This window comes from Ahaetulla prasina, chromosome 1, assembly GCF_028640845.1.
Source record: "Ahaetulla prasina isolate Xishuangbanna chromosome 1, ASM2864084v1, whole genome shotgun sequence".
NCBI lineage: Eukaryota > Metazoa > Chordata > Lepidosauria > Squamata > Colubridae > Ahaetulla > Ahaetulla prasina.
Genome location: NC_080539.1, coordinates 28,804,849 through 28,829,170, shown reverse-complemented (window position 1 = coordinate 28,829,170; position 24,322 = coordinate 28,804,849). Strand labels below are relative to the sequence as shown.

Below are 24,322 nucleotides of genomic sequence, written 5' to 3'. Positions count from 1 at the left end.
TAGTTTTACAGTGATTTTATTTAAATTTGTTGGTTTATAAATTACAGATTTATTCACATGCAGTTTGACATGATGGTTTCATCTAAAAGCACTTTCTCTGCTGGTAATTGCTTCAATTCCTTAGTCCTCTGTAAACAGCATTCGCACAAGGTCAGATTTAAAGCACTCTTCTTCTGCCAGCTTCTGATGCTGAAACAAAAGTTAGGATATATAGTATGATAGGAGATCCGAGTCCTTTGTAGAAATATTCCTTTCTATGTACTGTTGTTATATTGCTAGGTAACTTAATAGTTACATGGCTTATTTTTGGACACATTTTTCTCAACTGCACTCTTTCCAGTTTTTTTAGTATTCCCACAATCCCTTTTTGGCTACCAGCTGGACTTTTAGAAGACACAAAATTATATCTACTAAATTATTCAATTACCACAGATGAGAAAAAGTTTATCCATTAAGATACTAATGGCCTGACTTTGTTCAGAAAATAACTCTTTGGGCGCTTGTGAGATTTATACAGGATTAGACTAATTTTTTGCAAATATAATTTCTTTATAGGTTTACCATTTTTAGTTGAGAGCAATAAAGCCAGACTTAAGAATAGAGAAGAAATATTTGATAATTCTTCTAAGTACTACAGGCTTTTGACCACATTTGACTCTTTCCAAATTAATTAGAAAATGTATATACTTACAGTTCCATATTTGAGAAGTGTAGGCACCCCAGTTAACTTAAGATTCTTCTTGAATTCATTATTGGGATTTTTCCAGCTATGGAGAAAATGAAATAATGGTTTTATATCTTAAAATATACTTAAATATTGGAAGAAAACCATTTTTTTAAATATTTTGTGTGGCAAAACACACAAATGGAAGTTGCCATATTTGACAGACTACTGAGAAAGGCAAATTCTTGGTAAAAATAAATTACTCTTGAGATGATGTGATCCAGACAGATGAATACAATGCACTCAATCATCTTTTCAAACATTGCTGCGTTTCAGAAAAAAACAACTTTCAAGTGGGGAAAAGCAAAATTTTGAAAATACACAAGACAGCTGCTATGTGTGGAAATCATATGAAAATTGCACATTTGGAGTCTTTTGGATTCAAACAATACATTGGTCCAGAATGCAGCGGTATAAAAAACTTGAGTATGTATCAGCACCATACTTCCAGATGCTGATCATCAGCTATAAAGCTCTACATGGCATAAAAAGGTAAAGGTTCCCCTTGCACATACGTGCTAGTCATTCCCGACTCTAGGGGGCGGTGCTCATCTCTGTCTCAAAGCCGAAGAGCCAGCGCTGTCTGAAGACGTCTCCGTGGTCATGTGGCCGTCATGACTCAATGCCAAAGGCACCTGGAACGCTGTTACCTTCCCACCAAAGGTGGTCCCTAAGGGACTGGTTATTTTACATTAAAATTTAAAATTATTTAAACAATTTCAAATGCAACAGAATAGGCATGCTCAGATCCCATCTTTTAAGCAGTGCTCTCTTACAGGACCCAGTAGGTGTGTCTTGGTTGGAGTACCTGCTGTTTACAATGGGTTTTTAAATACTCATTCCATTTCTAATTTTTGTGTACTGTCCAGGTGAGTGGAAAGATTTAGAAATTTATAAAATACTTAGCAAATACAACCTATTTATTATATTGTAAACTACCTAGAATCATGTAACAGTGAGATGGGTAGCTATATAATCAAATTTCAGAGTCCAAAATGATAAAGTTCAGCTGATAAAGAGATCTGGCAAAAAGGAAAGCAAAGTATAAGCAGGAAATGATTGCAGAGGATCTGATTTGAGTAGTCCTCTGTCTCAACATTGCACTTAAACTAAAGCCAGTATTTCTGTAACTTAGGAGTTCCTTTAAAAAAAATTTTTTTTTTGCTGATAGGACATTCTGCACATGGGGATTTTTAAATATTTTTACTACATTAAAGCCGTCATACAACCTGACAACAGGCTAAACGTTACTAACACTTATGAACCATATATGCAATACTTATTTGGTTGGCTGAACCAAAATAACTACCACCTTTCTCAAAATGTCTTACTTACTAGTCTCTGGGTCCTACTTGGCAGTAAATGAATATAGAACCATCTGGCAGGTTTGGGAGTTCAGCTCGTACAATAGGTTCAGCTAGAATAAAAAAAAAAGTTTCCAATTAAACCTTACAGAAGAAACACTAGTAATAGATTTATTTATTTTTTTATGGCAAAATTTTTATTTTCCATAATAATTCCCACAATTTTGACCAGTGTACAATACAATCACTTATCCAACAATCAATCCTATACTAAAATTATACTCAATCAGGGCTGCTCGACCGCCACTCCCTCCCTTAATCCTTTCTTCCCTTCTCATCCTTCTTCAACTTTCCCCACCATCCTTCTCAATAGTAATAGATTTTATACTGCAACTTTCATGCCCTTGTCTCCAACTTGTAATATCCTCTTCCAGTTTCACTAGTTCCACTGAACTAGAGCATCCAACATGGAAGTTTTCAAGATTTTGGACAACCACTTGGTTGGAATGGTATAGGGTTCCTGCCTAAGCAGGGGGTTGGATTAGAAGACTTCCAAGGTCCCTTCCAACTGGGTTAAATCTTGTTCTATTTCCCACTAGTACTACTTCGTGCGACACGGTGGTGCCTGTATATCTGCATGGACTAATAACTTCGATTTTTAAATTCCTCAAAAGTTATCAGACAAATTATCAAGTAACCTTTTAAGGCAGTTCAACAACCATTTTATAGAAGACATTAGAAATATTTAAATCTAAGGAAGAACTTATTGGTCAAAATCCTTTGCAACTTAAATTTACAGTATCTGACTGCAGGGAAAAAGCGGTGGAGAAAGCCATACGTATAAACGATAAGAGATGGCTTACCCTTAACACAATCTGGGCACCAACTAGTACCGTTGTCTGGATCCTTGTCACCGCTAAAATACACGAATACTTGGCCGCGCTTTTGCTGTTCGCGGGCGACCCGAACGAACTCCTCGTATCCGTGCACAGAGATTTCTTCCCAACCCATGGTGGACTCTCGTGCCTCCGTGGAAGGGCGGAAGTGTGGAAAGACGAAAAGGGAAAAGCGAGAACCACGCCTCCCCCGAGGATGGTGGCCGCCTGGGCCAAAAACTTTCAAAAGAATTTTCGGGATTAGATTGAGGGCGTGGCGAATGTTCCCGGCAGCTAATTGGCCATTATCGCCACCCGTTGTCCTCGAACTGTTTCAAGGCGTCCTTGAAAGCGCCGGTTGCCAAGGAAGCAAGAAGAAGGCGGGATCGGCTCAGCCTGTAGCTGACCCCCGCTATGGCTCTGTAGCCTTCTTCCGGTAATTCGTCAGGTTGGTCCCGTAGTTTTTTTTCTTGGAGAGAGAGAGAGAGAGAAGGGGAAGAGGAAAGGGAATCTCATCTTGATTTTTGCATTTATCTAATCTAAGTACAGCAGCAGCAGCAGGAGGAGGAAGGCCAAAAGTCCAGCTCCTTGCAGCGGCTAACAAAACAAAACTGCATTGGCTGTAAGTGCTGCTCAGAGGGTAGATTGCATTGAGAGGTCCTTAGTGCTGTCTGAACTTGATTGTCCCAAAGGTGCTTTTTTTCTTTTTCAAGAGGCGACTGGACTTTCTGGTTTTTCTTTGAAGACGTTTCACTTCTCATCCCAAGAAGCTTCTTCAATTCTGGATGAGAAGCGAAACGTTTTCAAAGAAAAACCAGAAAGTGCAGTTGACGCCTGGGAAAAAAAAAAAGCACCTTTGGAACAACCATAACCTGAATCAGGGGTCTTCAACCTTGGCAACTTTAAGACTTGTGGACTTTAACTCCCAGAATTCCTCAGACAGCAAAGCTGTCTGAGGAATTCTGGGAGTTTAAGTCCACAAGTCTTAAAGTTGCTACGGTTGAAGACCCCTGACCTGGATGACTGAGAAACTCCATAGACCAGGGCCTCCAACCTTGGCACCTTTAAGCCTGGCAGACTTCAACTCCCAGAATTCCCCAGCCAGCAAAGGTGCAAGGTTGGAGACCCCTGCCATAGACTCTAAGCTTGATTGTTTTCTTGCAGATGTTTCATTACCCAAACTAAACATCTGCAAGGAAACAACCAAGTTCAGAGAGCACCCCTCATTTCAGCTGTGATCTTACACTATCAATAGAGTACACTATACAAGGAGGATCTGATTAGCCTTCCCCAATTCTACTTATGACATTTGGGTGGTCATAAGCAGAACAAAGCTGAACCACGTCTTTGTTGCCTTTCAATCCCTCAGTGATTGTCAAAGCTTGATATAACTCTAAATCTTCTATATCAATCATGTGATATTTTCTGGTGGCTGTTTTTTTTTTCCTGCAAAGGAGTTTTCTACATCTCTGTGATTAATGATTTTATAGATCGTTAAGGATTTTTAAAATGTAATCAGAATTTTTATAAGTAATTGTAGCCGATGATCAGGTATTTATAGTTTAATTTATTCTATTTCTGGTTACAACTTTTTTTGTTGCAAAAGGTTCCTGGCTGTGTGTCTATTATGTTTTAAAGTCTTTGAAAAGAAGAAGTAAACTGTAACTTGTATCATACTATCAATGATAGTAACCTTAATATAAGGAAGCAAAATAGCCTTAATATAAGGAAGCTTTATTTCTGATATTCATCTCTCTGTGTGTTTCTTCCAGATATCTAATACTGGAGACAAGCAGCATTTTTGTGCTGCTTTTTGAGAGATAGCTGGCTATATAGACTCACCTATTGTAAGAGTTTATCAAATTTGTATGGCTACTCCTCTCACACAAAGTGATTCTGGATGGTATACAGTAAAACCAGTAATTAAAACATTCTACAAAACCAATTGAAAAAATAAATATAGCTAAAACAAAACCAAACAAAATGATTCTATAACTTTTAAAAAGGATAACCTTAATAGAATAGAATAGAATAGAATAGAATAGAATTCTTTATTTGCCAAGTGTGATTGGACACACAAGGAATTTGTTTTTTGTGTATATGCTCTCAGTGTACATAAGGAGAATAAAATACATTCATCAAGAATAAAAAGATACAACATTTAGTGATAGTCAGGGTTACTAATAAGCTATCAAATTGTACTAGGAAACAAATTAAAACAATATAAATCAAAAGATACAAACAACATGGTTATAGTAGCACTTGTATTCTAAGCATTGTAAGTGCTGATGAGTGAATTGCAATTCTAAGCATGTTCGGAAAATTAAAATTCTTATGCCTAATTAGTGTCTTTCAGCTAAGAAAACAGAATGTGTTTATGCTAATGGGAATTTAATATTTGGTGACTTTCAGTAATTTCATAAACAACAGGAGCTTGAGCTTCTGAAAATTATGATGGAGCTGCGAAAAGCAACTACAACCACTATTCCTTTGGCATTGCACCCACAAATGGTCAAAAGTGATACAAAGTCTCCACAGATACAGGTATTGTGCAATATCAGCATCTTCTGTGGATTTTACGTGATGAAATGCTAACATGTAATAAGCTTGCCAATATGTATTCTAGCATTGCCAACCTGTAATTTTATTTAAACAAACCAATGATGTGAAGGTGCTGATTCTTAGAATCATAGTGCATGGGATTTGTGTTTTTAATACTAATTAACATAATACCAGTAAGTAAAATCCTGTCTGGATTTGTTTTATGATTTTTGCCTTTAAAAAACTTGCATTTTTCCATGTATGAATTGAGGTATAAGACCTATTTAGATTGTTGGACGTTCCTCAGAGGAATATGAGAGGAATCACAGAAAGTTATGACCCAACATCTGTCTTCTTTCTTTCCTTTTGCAAAGCAATTATTATTACTCCTCTAAAGTTTTGTTATTGTTAGTTACGAAGTCATGTCCGACCCATCGCGACCCCATGGACAAACATAAGGTATAGTTAGGCTATATAACTTCTCTCTCTGTGGAGAAGCTAACAACATGTAGTCCTCAATGGAACTGCTTCTACATGGAGGGAGGTATGCAACGGGATACCCCGGGGCTCTGTTTTAGGCCCAGTACTCTTCAACTTATTCATCAATGATTTGGACAAGGGGATAGATGGGGAACTCATCAAATTTGCAGACAACACCAAGGTAGCAGGAATAGCTAGCAGAACATATTCTGGAAGATATGTTTAAGATACAGAAGGATCTTGACAGACTTGAACTTTGGGCGCTATCTAACAAAATGAAATTCAATGGTGAAAAAAGTAAGGTTCTACATTTAGGCAAGAAAAACCAAATGCACAGGTAGAGTGCAGGTGGTATCTTGCTCAATAGTAGGAACTGTGAGAGGGATCTTGGAGTCCTAGTGGATAATCATTTAAATATGAGCCAGCAGTGTGCTGCAGCTGCCAAAAAAGCCAACACAGTTCTAGGCTGCATAAACAGAGATCCCTGTTGTATCAAGATCACGTGAAGTGTTAATACCACTTTATAATGCCTTGGTAATCTACACTTGGAATACTGCATCCAGTTTTGGTTACCATGATGTAAAAAAAGATGTGGAGACTCTAGAAAGAGTGCAAAGAGGAGCAACAAAGATGATTAGGGGACTCGAGGATAAAACATATAAAGAATGGCTGCTTTCTAGTCTTATGAAAAGAAGGACTAGGGGAGACATGGTAGCAGTGTTCCAATATCTCAGGGGCTGCCACAAAGAAGAGGGAGTCAAACTATTCTCCAAAGCACATGAGGGTAGAACAAGAAACAGTGGGTGGAAACTAATCCAGGAGAGAAGCAACATAGAACTAAGGAGAAATTTCCTGACAGAACAATTAATCAGTGGAACAACTTGCCACCATAAGTTGTGAATGCTCCAACACTGGAAATGTTTAAAAAGAGATTAACCTTTTAGTTAACTGGCTTGGGAAATAATTTAAGATCCTTGTAAGCTGCTTATTCTGTGCTTGTGCAGAGAAACCTGAGTAGGTATACTAGCATATATAATGGTCTCCACTACCACCTTTAATTCTCACCACAATTCTGGGAAGCCACTTGAACTGGTTGGGAGTGATGGGTTCAGTTTTCCGATAGTAGGTTTTGTTGTTGTTGTTGAACAGAGATTTGCATTTAGGTGATTCTAATCCAATACTCACCTTGTACCACACTGCCTGTTTTAAATGTTTGGAACAGCTGCAGTTCAGCCGGAATGCTCCCACATCGTCTGAAAACCTGTCAGTCCACTACACCAATCCCTGTCCAATTATCATAGAAAAGTTGAAACAGTCATCAACTCAACAGAACCAAGGTGCTGGTGATGGAGCTGATCTGGGGAGCTCTGTTGAATTCTCAGTTGTATCTGAAGAGAAGCTCAACCAGGCTGTTCAGTTGGCCAGAAGGGATGTGAAAAGAAAGCACCTGCAAGAGCAAGTGAAGCAGCATCTCACCAAGATGAATAAGTGTCCTGTGGGATTTCGTTGGGGAAAGGAATCAGGGAATGCTGCAGTGTTGAAAGCATCTCAGTCCCACCTGAAATATGAACCCCAGCTTAGTAACCCTTCTAAGATGGAGAGGAACACCACTGGAGCAAAAGTCCTCCTTTGTGATCCAAGTCATGTCAAGTCAGGACCTGCTTTGTCTGATTCTCCACCAACACGTGATCCAGGACCTGGGCCCAAAAAGGAGGAAGACAAATGTGCCATAGAAATCAGAAGGCTACAAAAAGAGCTTCAGACTTACATTCAGAAAATTGAATTGCTAGCAACAAAAGGTAAGGGGGAAAAGCTGACTTAAATGAAGATGCAATATAAGAAAGTAGAAGAGATACAGGTCACTCTCTTGGCCTAACAAACTAGGTACCCACATATAAGTCTGTGATTGGTAATGCAGAAGAATCTTCATGGGGTTTGATTGTTTCCCATTGAATGGAGGCTTTGAATTCAAGGCAACCAGTATTCTTATAGCAAGTCCTGAGAAGTGGGTAAAAGATTACCTTACAGGGAAAGAAAATTGTGACAAGCAAACTATGACAGCAAAGAATGATGAGCCTTTGTAACTGTTGTTCCTAACTTTCAGGACTTCGTTGTGTTACATTCTTAAGTCTAAATGAGGCTTATAAAGAAGACTTGAGTAAGCATGAGGCTCTGTGCTTACTATCCCACTCATTTATTCCATTAGCCATCTCCCAGTTCAATAAAGAAATGTTCGTAATAGTAGTGCTTGACCAGAGACTATTTTTACCGATGTTACTAAACAGAGTATATGTACTTTGCAGCCAGATTGTCCCACAGACTGATTAGAGTCTTAAAATTGCAGCCCGTGTGTTACATACGGTCCCCCTTATTCATTTTCTAAAATCTGCAATTATTTTCTGCAGCACAGATGTTGGGGGGAAAAGTATCAACACAGTAATATATGTGGCCAGACTGAAACTGCTCTATTTTGCAGTAATACTTTTAATTTAATAACTACATGCTTCCTAGCATACTATGATACTTTTAGTTTCTTCATTTTTGTATGTATGAAAAGGCTTCAGTGTTGTGCTCTTGGACTAATGATCTCATGTGACATAATTTGAGTTTAAACCTGCTGGTTTTGTGGCTAGTTGTGAGCTGATTATTTGAACTGCAGGAATTAAAGAGAAGAACTCTTGGAAATCAATTTTAAAGGTTTACACTTGAGACAATAAAGTGAAGAACTGTCTGAATATTGCTGACTTCTTTTGCGTAGTCTGGATCTAAGCTGCTATTATGGGATATAGGGCATTTAATACAGTTTTTGGAACATTTTATGATGGCTTGTGAGTGACACCGACATTTTCTTCATTGTCTCTTCGCAATTGTAACTGTGTTATGCATTTCATGTTTTCTACACCAAATTGTCTGTTCTTAACTGAGCATATGAAGGGATTCAGTGGCTAAGACACTGAGCTTGTCGATCGAAAGGTTGGCAGTTCAGCGATTCAAATACCTAGGGGGTGAACTCCCATTACTTGTCCCAGCTTCTGCCAACCTAGCAGTTCGAAAGCACGTAAAAAAATGCAAGTAGAAAAATAGGGACCACCTTTGGTGGGAAGGTAACAGCGTTCTGTTCACCTTTGGCGTTTAGTTGTGCCGGCCACATGACCACGGAGATGTTTTCAGACAGCGCTGGCTCTTTGGCTTTGAAACGGAGATGAGTACTGCCCCCTAGAGTCAGGAACGACTAGCACATATATGTGAGCGGAACCTTTAACTTTACCTTTAACTTTAACTGAGCCTAATCAACTGTTTTCCTAAACTTTTTTTTCCCAGAGAGATGTGAAATATGTCTGGATCCTGAGGAAGAACGCCGGGTCCATATTCGGAGGCAGGAACAAGCTGTGCGCTCTGCACGAGTGCTCTATGTGCTCCAGCAACAGGTCTGAACAATCTCTGGAAATTTTGGGAAGATATTTCAGACCCAGATTGGGGAATCAAAACAAGGCAGTCCGAACCAGATAGCTTGGTTCCAAATTATTATGCAGACATAGAGTTTTCCAAACTGCATTCTGTTGTTAATTTATTTATCGCACTATCAAACAGGTAAAACAAATCCAAGAAGATCTGGAGAAGTTGAGTCCCCTTAAAATTAAACATACAAAGAAGGTGAGATGAAATTGCTTTACGAGTTTGGGGGAAAAACTGAGCGATGAGGGAAAAGCTTGATTGGAGCATTTGGGACAGTGTTTCTCAACCTCAGAAACGTTTAAAATGTGGCTGGGGAATTCTGGGAGTTGAAGTTCTCACATCTTAAAGTTGCTGAGGTTGGAACCTCCCTGAATGGTCCTTTTGGAGAATAGTTGGAAGTATGCGAGTAGAAGATGACTTTTTCAACCTTGTGTTTAGTGTCCTTTTCACTGAGCTGTGCGATCTGTCAGTCAGACCTGCCGTTTGTTTCTACGGTCTTCCTACGGGACCGTCTACTGCCGGACTCTATCTCCCAGCGTCCGGTGCGTTCCCACAGAGAGGGACTCCTCAGGGTGCCGTCAGCCAAACAGTGTCGACTGGCGGCCCCCAGGGGGGGGGCCTTCTCTGTGGGGGCTCCTACCCTGTGGAACAAACTTCCCCTCGGGCTTCGACAACTACCTGACCTTAGGACCTTTCGCCGCGAACTTAAAACCTATTTATTTCATATGGCTGGACTGGCCTGATTTTAATTTTAAATTTTAATTGAATTGTGATGGGTTTTAAATTTCTGTAATTTTATGGGGTGTAATGTCATTTTAAATTTTCTGGCAAATTTGAATCAGTTTTTTAAGGGTTGTTTTAATTATTGTGTATGTTTGTTTGTATTTTATTTGCCTGTTCACCGCCCTGAGTCCTTCGGGAGAAGGGCGGTATACAAATTAAAACATCATCATCATCATCATTATTATTATTATTATTATTATTATTATTATTATTATTATTATTATTATTATTATTATTATTATTATTATTATTACTTCATGTATCGTTACAGCAGTCTGATTTTGCAGTATTCCATTACAGTCGTTCTTCTGATACAGACTAGAAATGCCTTCTCCAATCTTGGTGCCTTGGGTTGTGTGGGTTTCAACCCTCAGAATTTTCCTCAGTACCCATTCTGGAGTTTGTTAAAATGAAATCCACGTATCTGGCCAAGCTGCCAAGGAACTAGTATTTGAAGATCGGGTGGAATTGCTTTTGGCTGTCTTGACGACTTGATTCAAGCCAGAATTCTTTTTCCTTTGTGATGCAGTCACGAGCTATGGCCAAGCTGGCAGCAGCTCACCGAGGTGCCATCCGAGCTCTGCAGATGTTTGTCACTCATTTTGCTGACCAGTCAGAGCAGCAGTCTGCCTCTGCGCATTGTAAAGAGCTGGGCAATCTCATCAGGCAGCTCTCTCTCTGTTCTGCTCGCCTCGAGATGGACTCATCCATTCCTGATATCATCATAGATCTGCTGCTACAAATTGAGGTCAGGAGAGAGTGAGTTTTTTCTTTGCTTGTCATCTAAGGCAGGGGTCTCCAACCTTGGCAACTTTAAGACTTGTGGACTTCAACTCCCAGAATTCCTCAGCCAGCTTTGCTGGCTGAGGGATTCTGGGAGTTGAAGTCCACAAGTCTTAAAGTTGCCAAGGTTGGAGACCCCTGATCTAAGGCAGTATAATATAATTCTTCATGGGGAGGAACAGATTTCCTTCATCCAGAGAAGACTTTGACATAAGTATTAAATGTTTTGGCATTTGGTCTGTAAGGAATGAGCCATTGGTCTTGAGTTTCACATCGAATTGAGAATATGTTAAAAATTATCTACTGTATATGCTACTAAAGCGCGTAGTAAATTTTAACTGGGCAAAATGGTGCATCATGGGCAACCATTTTTGAACCGAGGAACCCAAATGAGCTAACTTGCAGAATATGTCTAAAATCTGGGACTCAAGACTCCTGTGGAATTGAAAGCTGGCAAATTTTATAAAACATGTCATGATAAAAAAATTATCATAAAATAGCTTATGACATAATATAAAGTGTCAGAGAACATTTCCTGTGCTGATGTTTGACTCTGCTGTATAGTTCATTGTGGGCTATTTTCAAGGCAGATACATCTTTCTAGTAAAGGCAGGACATTAGAAGTTCTGTCATTTTTTAAGGTGTTGAGGAATCTGGTGAAGAAATATTTCTGAAAGGATGACTCAACTGATTCATGGGTTGTCTCATTTTTTTAAAAATGTATTGTGCCCACAGGATGAGAAATATAATTACATTATCTTAAAATTATCCCTAAATCTTGTAGCAGACAGTGAGTATGTTAGCTAGCTAGCATTTTTTCTTATAATTTATTCAGAGGTGGTTTTGCTTTTTGTCAATTAAGAAGGCTGAACATCCACCTGAACTTTGCATCCTGTGTGGGTGTTCAGGGTAAGATTTTTGTGTGTTTAACATGATACAAATTGCTATGGCAGGATTTGGACTCTGTGTTGTCCCAAAAGGAGTCCCCCAGGAAAGGGCAGGAATGGCTCTCTACCTCTCAAGTTGATGCACCAAAAAGCACCAACAGATTGCCAAAAAAACAAAAGAAAACTTGTGCATTGGACCGAAAAAAATCTTCAGTAGCTCGGAAACTTCTTCCCGGTGAGTCTTCTGGGTGCTGAGTGAAAAGAAGTTTGATTAGTAATTCTTACAGATCATGTCTGATTTCCCCCCAGAAAAATCGTAGACCCAGATGAGTTGGAGATTTCTGGGTGAACTCATTGTAACTTAACTTCCGGTCCAATTGGATGGGCAGAATTGAGGAGGTTCAGAATTGAATAGTTCAGAAGATGATGCTGAGGGGAAAAATGGTTATTTGGATGTTTATTATGTGAAGAGACTCCTGCTTCCTCTTAAAATTATTCCCTCTGCTTCCTATCCTAGATCCTACTGTAATTAAGTCAAACTCAGTATGTTTGCCTCTGTTTGTAGTAAGCCTCTGCTGCATACTGTTTTTCCCTGTCCCCTATTTTAGATAGTAAGTGCCCTGTGGTATGCAACTATTCTTACCTCTCTTTTTTTGGTAAAGTTTCATGGTCATATAATAAATCAATACGATTTATGTGTAACATTGTCGTAACAAATTACTTCAGATGAATATCGAGAATCTGCAGACCTGTTACCAGATAAGACAATCAGTCACTGCATCGCCAGAGCCCAGGAAGACGTACTCCCCGTTGAGCGAGGAGCAGTTGCACAGTGCAAGGGTGAGGCCGTAAGGAGATCAGGACCTTTGAAAGCAGAACTGAAAGCAGGAACTCTGAAGAAGAGGGGAGGCTTGTTTTCCCTCAGACCTCAGGTACAGTTATATAATCATCAGCTTCTGCTCCTCTTCCTTGTCTCCAAGCTTAATTTTAGGTGCTGTGAGACACACTTTCTCCCCTGATGTAATGTCTTTTCCTCCAAAATTACAGTGATTGAAACGAAGGCTTTAATAGATGTTGTTGCGTAGGAAAAACTGCTAAAACGTGTCTGGAAGCACATATTATTTTAATGTTTTTGTTTCTCTAAAGGGTAGCTGTCGACCTCCCAAAACAAAAACAGTGCCACCTGTATCCAAACAAGCCCGCTTTCTAGATCCCACCGTTGCATTCCGGCTTAAGGAGACCAAACCACCCGTCCGAGACAATAGGGCCCCATGGATGCCTCCCAGTGTCAAGTCTCCCCTCCACTCTGCTCTGCGGTAGGTTAACACCCTTGCGAGGGCAGTTGTTAGGGGTATAAACATCTACAGTGGATTATGACGCTTATGATGGTTCATTTATGGCAGATGGCATAATAGTTTCTTCAAGTATAGCTTCTGAGATTTGATCTGGAGATTGAAACATTCAGAGCTGCTATGTACTAAGATGGATCAGATATTTGATTCATTTGGTTCAGTATGATCTTCATTCTGCAGAATTTCAGATATTTCCAATGATCACTTAGTGATGATATGGAATGAACCTAGAACTTTCTGAATGTAAACTTAGTCATGGCCTTGTAGTCACCACTTTTGAGATCCTTTTGAGTTCGTATACTATAGCAATTGTCAATCACTTGTGAGGAGGCCCTCATGTTCTTTGGAGACTCATTCCCGTCCCTCTTTCTGGAATGCTTGAAAGAAATGTTTCATTCACCAAATGATGTTTACACCAGTGTCAATAATTAATTTATGATGTGGAAATGCATAATTGGTGCCAGTGGGATGGCAAAAGTTATGATAAGCATGTCTTGTTATTTTTCTTCTCCCATTTAAATTCAACATTCTTGTAGGCAACTGGAGAAAAATCCAGAAAATCTGGAGCCATCTCTGGAGATAGAGACAAAGGAAAAAGAAATACCTGAGAAAGAAGTGCCCAGGTAGGCCTGAAAGGGAGGGTGGAAGGTTGTGGATTTTAAAATAATTACATTTTGGGAATCTTTCTCTCTCCACCTCCTCTCTCTCCCTCTCCCTCTTCTCCATCCCTCCCTCCCTCCCTCCCTCCCTCCTTGTATCTTCAAGTAAATTTTTCATGCCTAGTCAAATCTTTGCTATGTTCTTGGCAAGGTGTTTTGGAAATCATTTGCCTTTGCCTCCTTCTAGGGTTGAGAGAGAATGGCTGGCCCAAGGTCATCCAGCTGGCTTTGTGCCTAAAGAACACACAGGCTCTGGGTTTCTGTCCTGAGGCCTTAATCACTACATCTAACTGTCTCTTTCTCATAGATACAGATTTTTTTTCTTTGTCCCCAACAGATATCATTTGTCATTCTAAATTTGGACTGAAACCCATATGGAAGAACATTTACTTTGGGAATAGATCTGAATTGGATTTGGTTTCCTAGACCAGCATAGAATATAGCAAGTAAAGAAAAACTAGCTATGGAAAAAAAATGTGCCAATACCCTATATTTTACATCCTGACCAAAAAGCAGTTGGGATGATTTCCCAAAATTATGAGAGAAAAGGAAAAACTCTGCTTTGCTTCCATCGTTGCTTGTTATTTATTAGTTGAACCTAAGAAGGCAGAGTAGAAGTATCTGTATAGGGCAGTCCCAAATGCCATGTTTTCATAAAAAGCTCTGTGTATACATTTATCATGTGTTGCTTTCTTCGAAAACTATGTACAATTAACTAAGTCCTTACACCTGCTTGGTACTTGACCTTGTCTTGTCAGATGTCGAGAGTAGAGCAACATTTCACAAGAATATTTCAACAGAAAAATCTCACCATCTTTTCCCAGGGGAATAAAATAAGATTTCAGATCTAAATAATCACCTGACATCATTATTTCACCTCTTCTGACAATGTTCTATATTATAGTCTTCAGTACTAACTTGGATAGGAGCAGAAGTGATGACCGAGGCATCGGTTGACTTTTCACTTTTGGAAAAGGCTTCCAATTTCTGTGATTTTGAGCTGTGGGAAGAAACTTAGAAGCTCCAGTTCCCTGGGTCTATTTCCCTTTTTTGTCTTTTGCATTTGGTGAGGAAAGAATTAAAACTTGGGATGTATTTTGCTGTTTCAGTCTTATCTCTCAAGAACGCAAACGGGAAAGATTTTAGGCCCTTCCATATTATTATAAAAGCCTGCACTCTGAAAGGCATAGACTTCAGAGTGCCCAGTCTGGAGAGATGCTGAATTATGCTGTCTTATTATTATTGATATGTGTTCTTTCAGTCACATTTTAAAAAGATGACATGAGTCATCAGATTGTCAGTGTGCTGTATTGTTTGAAATTTTTCAGGGACAATGGGGCTTCCCCAACAGAGGAGGTGGAGCAAGCTGATCCTGAGGGCCTGGAGTTTCTTTTTGAAAAAGCGCAGGTAGAGTATCTCATTCTTTCTCTTTTCCTTTTGATTTTCTTGACATATTTCCTTGCTGAGGAACTGAAGAAATAACTTCCTCCTTTCTTTTCAGAGATTTTATTGAAGAGCGCCTCAGGGCTGGATATTTCACATAAGTCGAGTCTGACTCAACTCTTGCTTCCAAAGCCTTACCTCTTGTTATCAGCCAGGACTGCAAGTAAAATTATTGCCTTGGCTAAATGCAAGAAGTAAGGCTTATAAGGCAGCAATTGAGTCACGCTTATTACAATTAATTAATTCATTAATTAGACTTATATCCTGCTTTTCACATAGGAGCTCAAGGCAGCACCCACAGTCCCTCCATCACAGGGCAACGATGGCACTCAAATAAGGAAGTCTGAAAATTTTGCCTTTCTTTATGAGGTACTTAATTGTGTTTATTTTCCCTCTCTATCTTTTCAAAAATACCTGTAAAGTAAGTTTACAGATGCCGTAGGAGTATGGTTGCCAATCCCTGCATTACATATTTGGGCAGACCTGGGAGAAAAATGGCTTTAAAAATGGTACAGAAAAGTTCAGCTGTCTAAAGTAGATGTTGAATGTGGTTATGGGTGAAACGAAAGCTCCACGTTTGTAAACAATTGTGGCTCTCAGGTTTAATTCTTTTTCTCCATTGTATTGAATGCCGTGTTGTCGAAATACATCACAAAGTCCGTGTGAAACCACCTCTCCCCACCTCAGTTGTTGAGCTCACTTGATTGTTAAACAGTTTCATATTGGGCATCCAATGCGTGATAATTTATGCAATAAGTGTCAGACTTTACAAAGTAATTAGAAAAAGTGCCAGACTTTTCATCCTCCTTTCTTTTGAAATGGGCTATGTATTTTACCATCCCTATCCCCCAAAGTAATTTAGCTTTGCAACATTGCATCAAGAGAGTATCTTGGCTAAAAAAAAAAAAAGAGCTTTAAAGGATTCTAAAGCCAAATAAATTTCCCCATAGAGACAATTCTACATACTCATTTTTAGTTTTTTTCACTTTTAATATTCTGTAAGGCAAGAAGAAACCAAAATACAGGACAACAACCCAGAAGAATATATTTCAATGTTCAATCATAATTTTCAAATGACACTAAATTTAAAATAAGAGTTAGCATAAGTTATATAATTATATAATGCAGCATCTATATTGTGGAAATAGTTATTCTGGGGAGACCAGGCTGGTTCCCTCTGCTGGTTTTCCACAAGCCTTTACATTTTTTCAGAGCCTTCCCTTGATTTGAGTTGTTTTTTATTTTATTTTTTTTCAATTCATCAAGTTGTGTTTTTCTTTTTGCATGGAGTTGTTTTATATTACATTTGTCTATTCTTTGCCAAGAGTCCAATAAAAATGTGATTCATACTTCTGCAAAATCATTTGAACTTTATCAGTAACTTTTTCTGAAAGAGCAACTGGCCATACTTTAGCATTATCCACTAATAAATTATTTTTGAGTGATTATTAATTTTGTAGCTAGTAGTAAGAGAGCTGCTCGAGAAACTATAAAAAGTTCTTAAACCAAGTTTATTTTATTAAACTTCACCAGAAAGTCCTAATTCAGACTGAGGTGATGTTGGCCATCTTGACTAACTGATATATTTTTGTTTCATTAGAAATTGTATCTCTCCTTGGAAAGAAGGATTGGTCAGGGGGGATCTTTGTGGCATAACCATTCAGAACTGGATACCAGGAAAATTCAATGTACCTCTAATATTGTAGGCTTGTGATTCTGAACCTATAGCATGTGTGCCACAGGTGGCATGTGGAGCCATATCTGTGGACATGCGAGTGTTGCCCTAGCTCAGCTCCAGTTTGTTTGCGTGCGCCAGCCAGCTGATTTTCGGGCCTTTCAGGCCCACTGGAAGTCGGGAAATGGGCCATTTCTGGCCTCCAGAGGGCCTCCAGGGGGTGGGAAAGGCCATTTTCGCCTTCCCCAGGCTCCTAGAAAGCCTCTAGAGCCTGGGGAGGGCGAAAAACGGGCCTCCTGGGCCCACCGTGCCATCACCTGCCAAAAGCGGGGAAACTGCAGGTGTGTCGCACAGGCATGCATGAGTGTGTGTGTGGGGGCACATTGAATTATGGGTGTGGGCACACACTCGTGACACCCCCCCCCCCGCACGACCCCAGGTTTTGGCACGCGAGGGCAAAAAGGTTAGCCATCACTGCTGTAGGGTGTTACAATTCATGGAACATGATTTGGGGTCACTGAAGATGCTTTGTGGCTTGGCTTCTCTCATTCTCCCAGTGGATATTTTGTGTGTAGGCAAGTAGTTATAGAGAACACAATAAGCTATTCTCTCTCCCTCTCCCTCTCCCTCTCTCTCTCTCTCTCTCTCTCTCCCTCCCTCCCTCTCTTGTTAGGATGCAACAAGCTTACCAGGCATTTGTTTGGAGGATTGCCATCTGGAACAGTTCAAGAAGTTGGAACATGAGGCTCTTTCTGCACTCAGCATCTCTGACTTGGAGACAATGATGAAGAGGATGGAGGAAATAGAGGTGCATTCATTTGTTGGTTGCTGTCCTATGCCTGTGCATCACATTATTGAGCTTTGCTTTGAGGTCTCTTGGGGGTCAGGCACTTCAAGCACTGAGCTCAAGGAATAGTTTGAGAATCTGCTGTATTTTGCTGCTATAGGCACTGTATTTTGTCATCCTGCAAGGGGAAAAAAACCAACCTATTTGTCGTGTGCCATCTGGCATTTTTGCACATGAGAAAAACGGGGAGAAATAGCACAGGTTCTACTCTATCCTTTCTTCCATCTTCTCCTAATCTGACATTATTCTGATGTATTGGGATTGTAATTCTCAGAATTCCTTTTCAACCAGCATAGAGTGCCAATTGGGGAAGGCTGCCTTGTGCCAAAATTTGTGTCTTATAAATTTAGGGCTTGCTCTGCTCTCCTTTATTGAAGATTCCTTGAGTTTTCTGATGGTTTTACTTGGAGATACCCAAACTGCTAGAAATGTAGAGAAATTCATTCTGGCCAATACTCCCATTTCTCTTGCCCTTATTCATTATCTTTTTTTTTGTTTAAATAATTTTTATTTCCATTTTCCAACATCATATTTATGTACAAACTATTATCCATCATTAATCATTAATTTTATTTATTACTGATTCAGGCCTGCTCGACTGCCACTTCCTTTCTTCACAACCTCCCAATTTGGGGATCAAATTTTGATAATGATGCCCTTATTCATTATCAAAATTTGATCCCCAAATTGGACACTTTGGGATTATATGATTTTATGTTTCTTTTGTAATTTTGTTTTTGTCTTTTTGTAGGCTGCCTAGAGTCCTGCTAGCTTGTGGCAAGACATAAATACTGTACATTTATTGTATCCTGTACAAAAAGTATTGTATAAAAGTACTTTTTTCCAGAGAGAGAAAAGATAACTTCTCCCATTCTGAATTCTCCATTAATTAAAGTTTCTCATTGCATAAAAGTAGAGCAGTTTGCTTTACTAGAAATGTTTTAATCTGTCAATCTCCCAGTGTTGTGACCTAGGCCCAAGTAGTTATTACCAGACACAATCAATCCTAAATAAACATATTTTATTAGAACAGCTGAGAATTACTTCAGTCTCATCTTAGTCCAAATTAAGTCCAAAACAAAGTCCTTCAGAAAAGGTCCTTATCACAAACCTTTGTCTTCTTTGGCACCCTGCCAAAGGCTTTTCTTGGCAAGAACCCCACGAAGTTCATAAACAGGAGACAGCATTGCTTTCCTACAAAGAACCCAAGAGCCATTGCTGATCTTTTAAGCCTTATGGAAGGGGCCAATCATCTCCTGGCCTTACTTCCGAGTCGTCCTTTTTGCTTTAGCTGCTCTTGCCTTCTGGCAGCTCTTTGCACACGTACACTAGAAACAGGCTCCTCCTGTTCCTCTGCCTCTCTACTGTCCGCCTCTGGAGGCTCCAGAGTCCGCACATTGCTCCCAGATGGCCCTGGCCCCATCTCTGCCTCTAATGCAGAGCCCTTGTCCGGGCCTTCTGACTCCAGGATTGACCCATTGTCCTCCCCAGCCTCCTCACTGTCCGACTCCGCTGCCAGCTCCGTAGGCTGCTGGTGGACCACAACACCCAGTTTTTCCCAAACCCAGTCAAACCAACTAAAATATTTGATTAATACTGGGTTTATCTTTCTATATTGAAGCACTATCAAGAAACTGTGCGCAGACGATACAACCAGATTGCTTATGCTGATGTTGATGTCTGGGTCCAGGAGAGCAAAGGTGAGCTTCTGGTTTGGTTTTAGATTTTTAAGAAATAACAGCTGAGCAGTGAACGGTTCTCTTTCATTCTTTGGTTGTGAGTATATATTTTTACATTCTTAATATGTGTAAATTGTAGAGATAAAGGAAACAGACGTGGTTGATACTATAACATAGTCTTTTGGTTAAACTCATGGTCAGCAAATAAATATTCCATAGATTATTTTTGGCTATTTTTTCTATAAAAATATGTTAACTGAATGGGGAAGATGGAATTTGAAATACAGTGGGAGGTAGTATTGGTGAGGTAATTATTTTTCTAACAATTCTTTCTCCTAGAGGAAGAGTGTGTAGTGAGAGACCAACAATCTGCAGTTGTTCATCCCATCCAGATAACAAAACTAGATAATCACAAAGAGCCACAAGTAGCCATAGTGTTGGAAAAACCCTTGGATGCCAGGTGAGTTAGAGATTTAACAGCTTACTGTTGTTAAACAGCATCACCTTTGTTGATGCTAAAAGTGGATTTGCCCCCTTGGCTAGAATGTTTGGAGTGTTTAGGAATAATCAAATTATCAAGTTATCACAGGGCAGCAGTAATATTAGTACTTCAGGAAAATAGAAGCAATAGAATAGAAGCAATAGAAGGACTCTGGGAACTAGGCAGATAGGAACTTTAGGGCTAAATAGACTGAGACAGTTCTATCTAGCCCTCCATTTTGCTTCACATGATTCTTCAGAGAAGTTTATGAGCACAGCAAAATTAAAACTTTCAACGTGAACAAATGGATGAAAGTCGGAAGGCGGGCTGAAATGAAAGAGAAGCAGCTTTTCTTTCTTTGACTTTTCACCTTCTCACTGAAACTTGCTTGCCTTTATTGTTTTCTTTAATTGTTTGGGAGACAGATAGCTGAGGTCTAAAATCAGTGGTTGAAGTTACACAAGAGATGGGTTAGAAAGGAACAGGCACCTACGGTTAGGGGAAGTGAGCATTTAAATAAACTTGGGTTACAATAGATGGTCTTCTTTTAAGCTTAAGTGAGCTTGAGAGGAATAAGCCAAGCTTGCTAAAGAGGCAGAGGACTACAGAAAGAGTTAACAGCTTTTCTGTGGTGAGATTTTATTGGTTTTTAACTATGAATTTGATTTGGGGGTTCTAAATCCTTTGTATAGCAGGCTCAGGGAAAGAAATGGGGGAGAAGACAATTGCCATCGTGCCCAGCCTGTTTGCTTCTCGTAGGTGTTAGTTATAACAGGACTGTCTCAGTGAAGTAGAGGCTTTTGGTCTGATCCAATTTTAGGGCTTATTTTTTTCCTAATTCTGGTTGTATTTGTGCTTTCAGCGCTATTGATGAAGAACTGTCAGAGCCCAGGAGTGGGACTCTGCAGTCTTTTACACATCACATCCCCCCACAGAAAGAGTCTGGCACTTTCCTCTCAGTACCAAAACATGTTCTCCAAAGACTCTGTGATTATGATGCCCGATACCGGCAGCACCTGAAGGGCATTTTCCTCGAAGAGGTGGGGCAGTTTAACCCTTGGAACATTGCAGAGAGGTATCTTGGTGTGCTTGCTTTCTTTGTATCTTCTGGAGGGATTTGCTTTTTTATTTCAAAAACCCATACTTCACTCTGTCAGAAAACAAGAGTGCCCTTGGTTGGGGAATTCTGGGAGTTGGAGTCCACATATCTTAAAGTTGCTAAAGCTGAGAAACACCAAATTAGAGGTTGAAGAGAATTGTGCTATGGATTCTTTTAGAGCCACTAGGGGGCAGTCAATCTCTTTCTGTTTTTCCATTTTTCTGCCTTTGTTTTTCTCTGGCTCCTTTCACAATTTTCCAATGGGGCAAAAAATAATTGCTTTGTCTAGTTAGGCTATTATTTAATTTTTCAGACTAATTGCCTTCTTCTTGGATATCTTGTCACCTTCCTTCACATTTCTGTTTTAGAGGGATTGTCAAGAGTAGCTGCTCTCACAGTTTCTACTTCCTTCCTTCCCCAATTGCCATAGCTAATGTTTTTGTTCCTGTTTTCTTCAAGCCCACCCCCGGTGGGACACAAGCTCTTTCTCATACCTGATTCACATATATGTGGAATCCCTTTATATTAGGATCAGGACTGTGGTGCACCAAGGGAGGTTTGAGGGAACAGTTCCTCCAGGTACAGGCAAGAAAGATGCTGCTGAAGACATGAGGTTAGCAACAGGTGTCAAATGGGGTTGCTGCTGCCTATGCCCTGATCAGCTGTTTGACAGCAGTGCATCTGTGACAGAGGACAAAATCTGCACCTTCAAGTCAGTTTTGACTCTTGATGACTCTTGATGACCTCTGCAGTTTTCTTAGCAGCATTTTTCAGAAGTGGCCCGCCAGTTCCTTCTTGTTAGTTGTAAAAAATGGTTGTGAGGGAGGAGGAAAAGAGCTTTATCAAGATTATGGTCAGGAAAAAAAAACTTGAATCCAGAATGGAACTGAGCAAATTAAGACACCACAGTCTTTGAACCGGGAGACTACGAGTTCTAGTCCTGCCTTAGCCATGAAAGTTGGCTAGGTGACTTTGGGCCAGCCATTCTTTCCCAGCTCACCTTACCTCACAGGGTTGTTGTTGTGGGGAAAATAGGAGGAGGAAGGAGTATTAGTTACATTTGCCTCGAGTTATTTATAAAAAATAAAGGTGGAATTAAAAAATATTTTTTAAAAAAGCCCAGTGATATGAGGAGACATCTCATGCAACACTCTCTCTAGTTCTCAGAGATAAAGAGAGAGAGGGATGAAGCACATTCACACTTGAAAGATGTTGTTATGGTATCTTTATAATAACAGTAATATTATAATATAATATAATATAATATAATATAATATAATAAAATATAATATAATATAATATAATATAATATAAAATAATATAAAATAATATAATATAAAATAATATAATATAATATAATATAATATAATATAATATAATATAATAATATAATATAATATAATATAATATAACAACAGAGTTGGAAGGGACCTTGGAGGACTTCTAGTCCAACCCGCTGCCCAGGCAGGAAACCCTACACCATCTCAGTCAGATGGTTATCCAACATTTTCTTAAAAATTTCCAGTGTTGGAGCATTCACAACTTCTGCAGGCAAGTCGTTCCACTTATTAATTGTTCTAACTATCAGGAAATTTCTCCTTAGTTCTAAGTTGCTTCTTTCTTTGATCATATTGGCCTGCATGACTGCTTTCCTAGTCTGGCCTATCTTGAAGGGTTGAAACCAGAACCGAGAGAAATGACTGGAGAGGGAGAGGGAGGTTTACATGCTGCTGCTCTGGATCAGGTTGCAGGATGTTGTAGAACAGGGGTGTCAAACTGGCGGCCCACAGGCCAGATGCATCACATGCAGGCCATACCCACCCCAGGTCTGCGAAGAGAAAAAGCATCACAAAACATCACATGATGGTAACTTGATGGTGCAAATTTGACACCCGTGTTGTAGAAACTTTGGAACTCAGGTCTTGCCTGTTAAGCTACTTCCATTTCTTTCCTTTTAGCCTGGCAGAGGAGCTGACAGAGGAAACGTTGACAGATGTAGCAGCTGAGCTCCATGGCTTCTGTGAGGACTATGCAGAAGCTGTCTTCACTTCAGAGTTTTTACAGGTGGCTGAGTAAGTGGCCTTTTGAAGAACACCGATAAACCAGGCCTTTCAGTGAATACTGTTTGGCGGAAAGATTGAACCTGACAAAGACCAGTTCTCAGGAGTGAAATTTGACAATTCATGTATTACTTTCTATGTTCCTTCTTGGGAAGGCTGGTACTGGTGACATAAATAAATAATGTTGGGAGAATTCTGATCCTTGAAAGCTTGAAAAACCCCCTCACTGTTCCTTTAAAGAGATTTTATGCCTTTCAAAGCACCTTTTCCCAATCATTTTCAAAGCATGCACAGCCTTATTGTCCATTTCATGATTCATTTGGGCTGAGTATTTGACAAATTATTCCCCTCCAAAGTTCTATGTCTTATAGAAAGGTTCACTAGTTTCTTGGCTGAGTTCTTACAGTGGCAGCCATCTTACAAGGTTGCTCATTACTCAAGGGCTGAATCAAGTTAGTTCAGGCAGTGACAGAAAATGCCAGCTTTGTATTGTGGAGAGCTCACTCCTAGAGATACTACAAGTTCAGCTCCTGGTTTCTCTACCGCTGATGTTGATAACATATACCTCATTTTACAGTATTTCAGGTAATGAAAAAAAAGTAGGTGTCCAATACTTGAAAAAGTTGCTGACCCTGAGATTCTACACCAGTTTTTGGGAAAATGAATAAGATACTTCTAAAATGTCCAAAAATCTGTGAAAACCCTGTCAGTGGCTAATGGCAACATAGGTTTGGTGAAAGATTTCCAATGACGTCCATATTACTAGGTTGAACTTTGGATGCCATTTCTGTTTCTCTTCTGTTCTGTTTGATTTCAGTGAGTCTTGTTTACCTTTTCTTAGGGGGTTATGAATCAAACCATTATTTGAGTTTCTGTTTGATCCTGATGTCCCTTCCTATTGAGATGCTCTCCTATCATTTGTAGTCAGTCTGCTGTATTTCACTGTATAGAAGGAAGAGTTATGCATGTACAGCACTGATTTTAATCTGAATTAAAAGCAACCACTCAAGGCTGAGACAATGAGGAGTTTCCTTAAGCCAGCTTCTTTTTAAAATAAAAATTAAATATTTATTTTACTGCTGCTGTTTGACTAGCCATACTTATTTTATATACAGTCCAGAGGTATTTGTATGATAAATCAATGCAATTCATACTTGATTACTTTGTTTTTCTACATAAAAATTATTAAACCAG

At 39.5% G+C, this 24,322-nt stretch overlaps 2 protein-coding genes across 5 annotated transcripts; one reads left to right on the top strand and one right to left on the bottom strand.

Moving 5' to 3' along the window:
• On the bottom strand, positions 1-3,080 carry TXNDC17 (thioredoxin domain containing 17). The gene is made up of 4 exons (XM_058164604.1): positions 2,892-3,080; positions 2,060-2,141; positions 692-767; positions 1-189 (listed from the first exon to the last, which is right to left on the bottom strand). The coding sequence occupies exons 1-4, from the start codon at positions 3,037-3,039 to the stop codon at positions 121-123; spliced, it is 375 nt and encodes a 124-aa protein (XP_058020587.1). The 5' UTR covers positions 3,040-3,080; the 3' UTR covers positions 1-120.
• On the top strand, positions 1,087-24,322 carry KIAA0753 (KIAA0753 ortholog). Of its 4 annotated transcripts, XM_058164600.1 has the most exons (18): positions 3,333-3,351; positions 3,453-3,525; positions 5,316-5,447; positions 7,147-7,723; positions 9,246-9,352; positions 9,516-9,578; positions 10,693-10,911; positions 11,900-12,068; positions 12,560-12,765; positions 12,980-13,149; positions 13,722-13,808; positions 15,173-15,251; positions 15,567-15,656; positions 17,636-17,770; positions 19,431-19,509; positions 19,828-19,948; positions 20,832-21,044; positions 23,027-24,322. In XM_058164600.1, exons 3-18 carry the CDS (start codon positions 5,355-5,357, stop codon positions 23,142-23,144), a joined length of 2,526 nt encoding a protein of 841 aa, XP_058020583.1. In that variant the 5' UTR covers positions 3,333-3,351; positions 3,453-3,525; positions 5,316-5,354; the 3' UTR covers positions 23,145-24,322. The 4 variants fall into 4 exon arrangements, with proteins under 4 accessions (XP_058020584.1, XP_058020581.1, XP_058020582.1 ...); XM_058164601.1 differs by lacking the exons at positions 3,333-3,351; positions 3,453-3,525 and adding an exon at positions 1,087-1,216; XM_058164598.1 differs by lacking the exon at positions 3,453-3,525 and having other exon boundaries at positions 3,223-3,351; positions 5,250-5,447.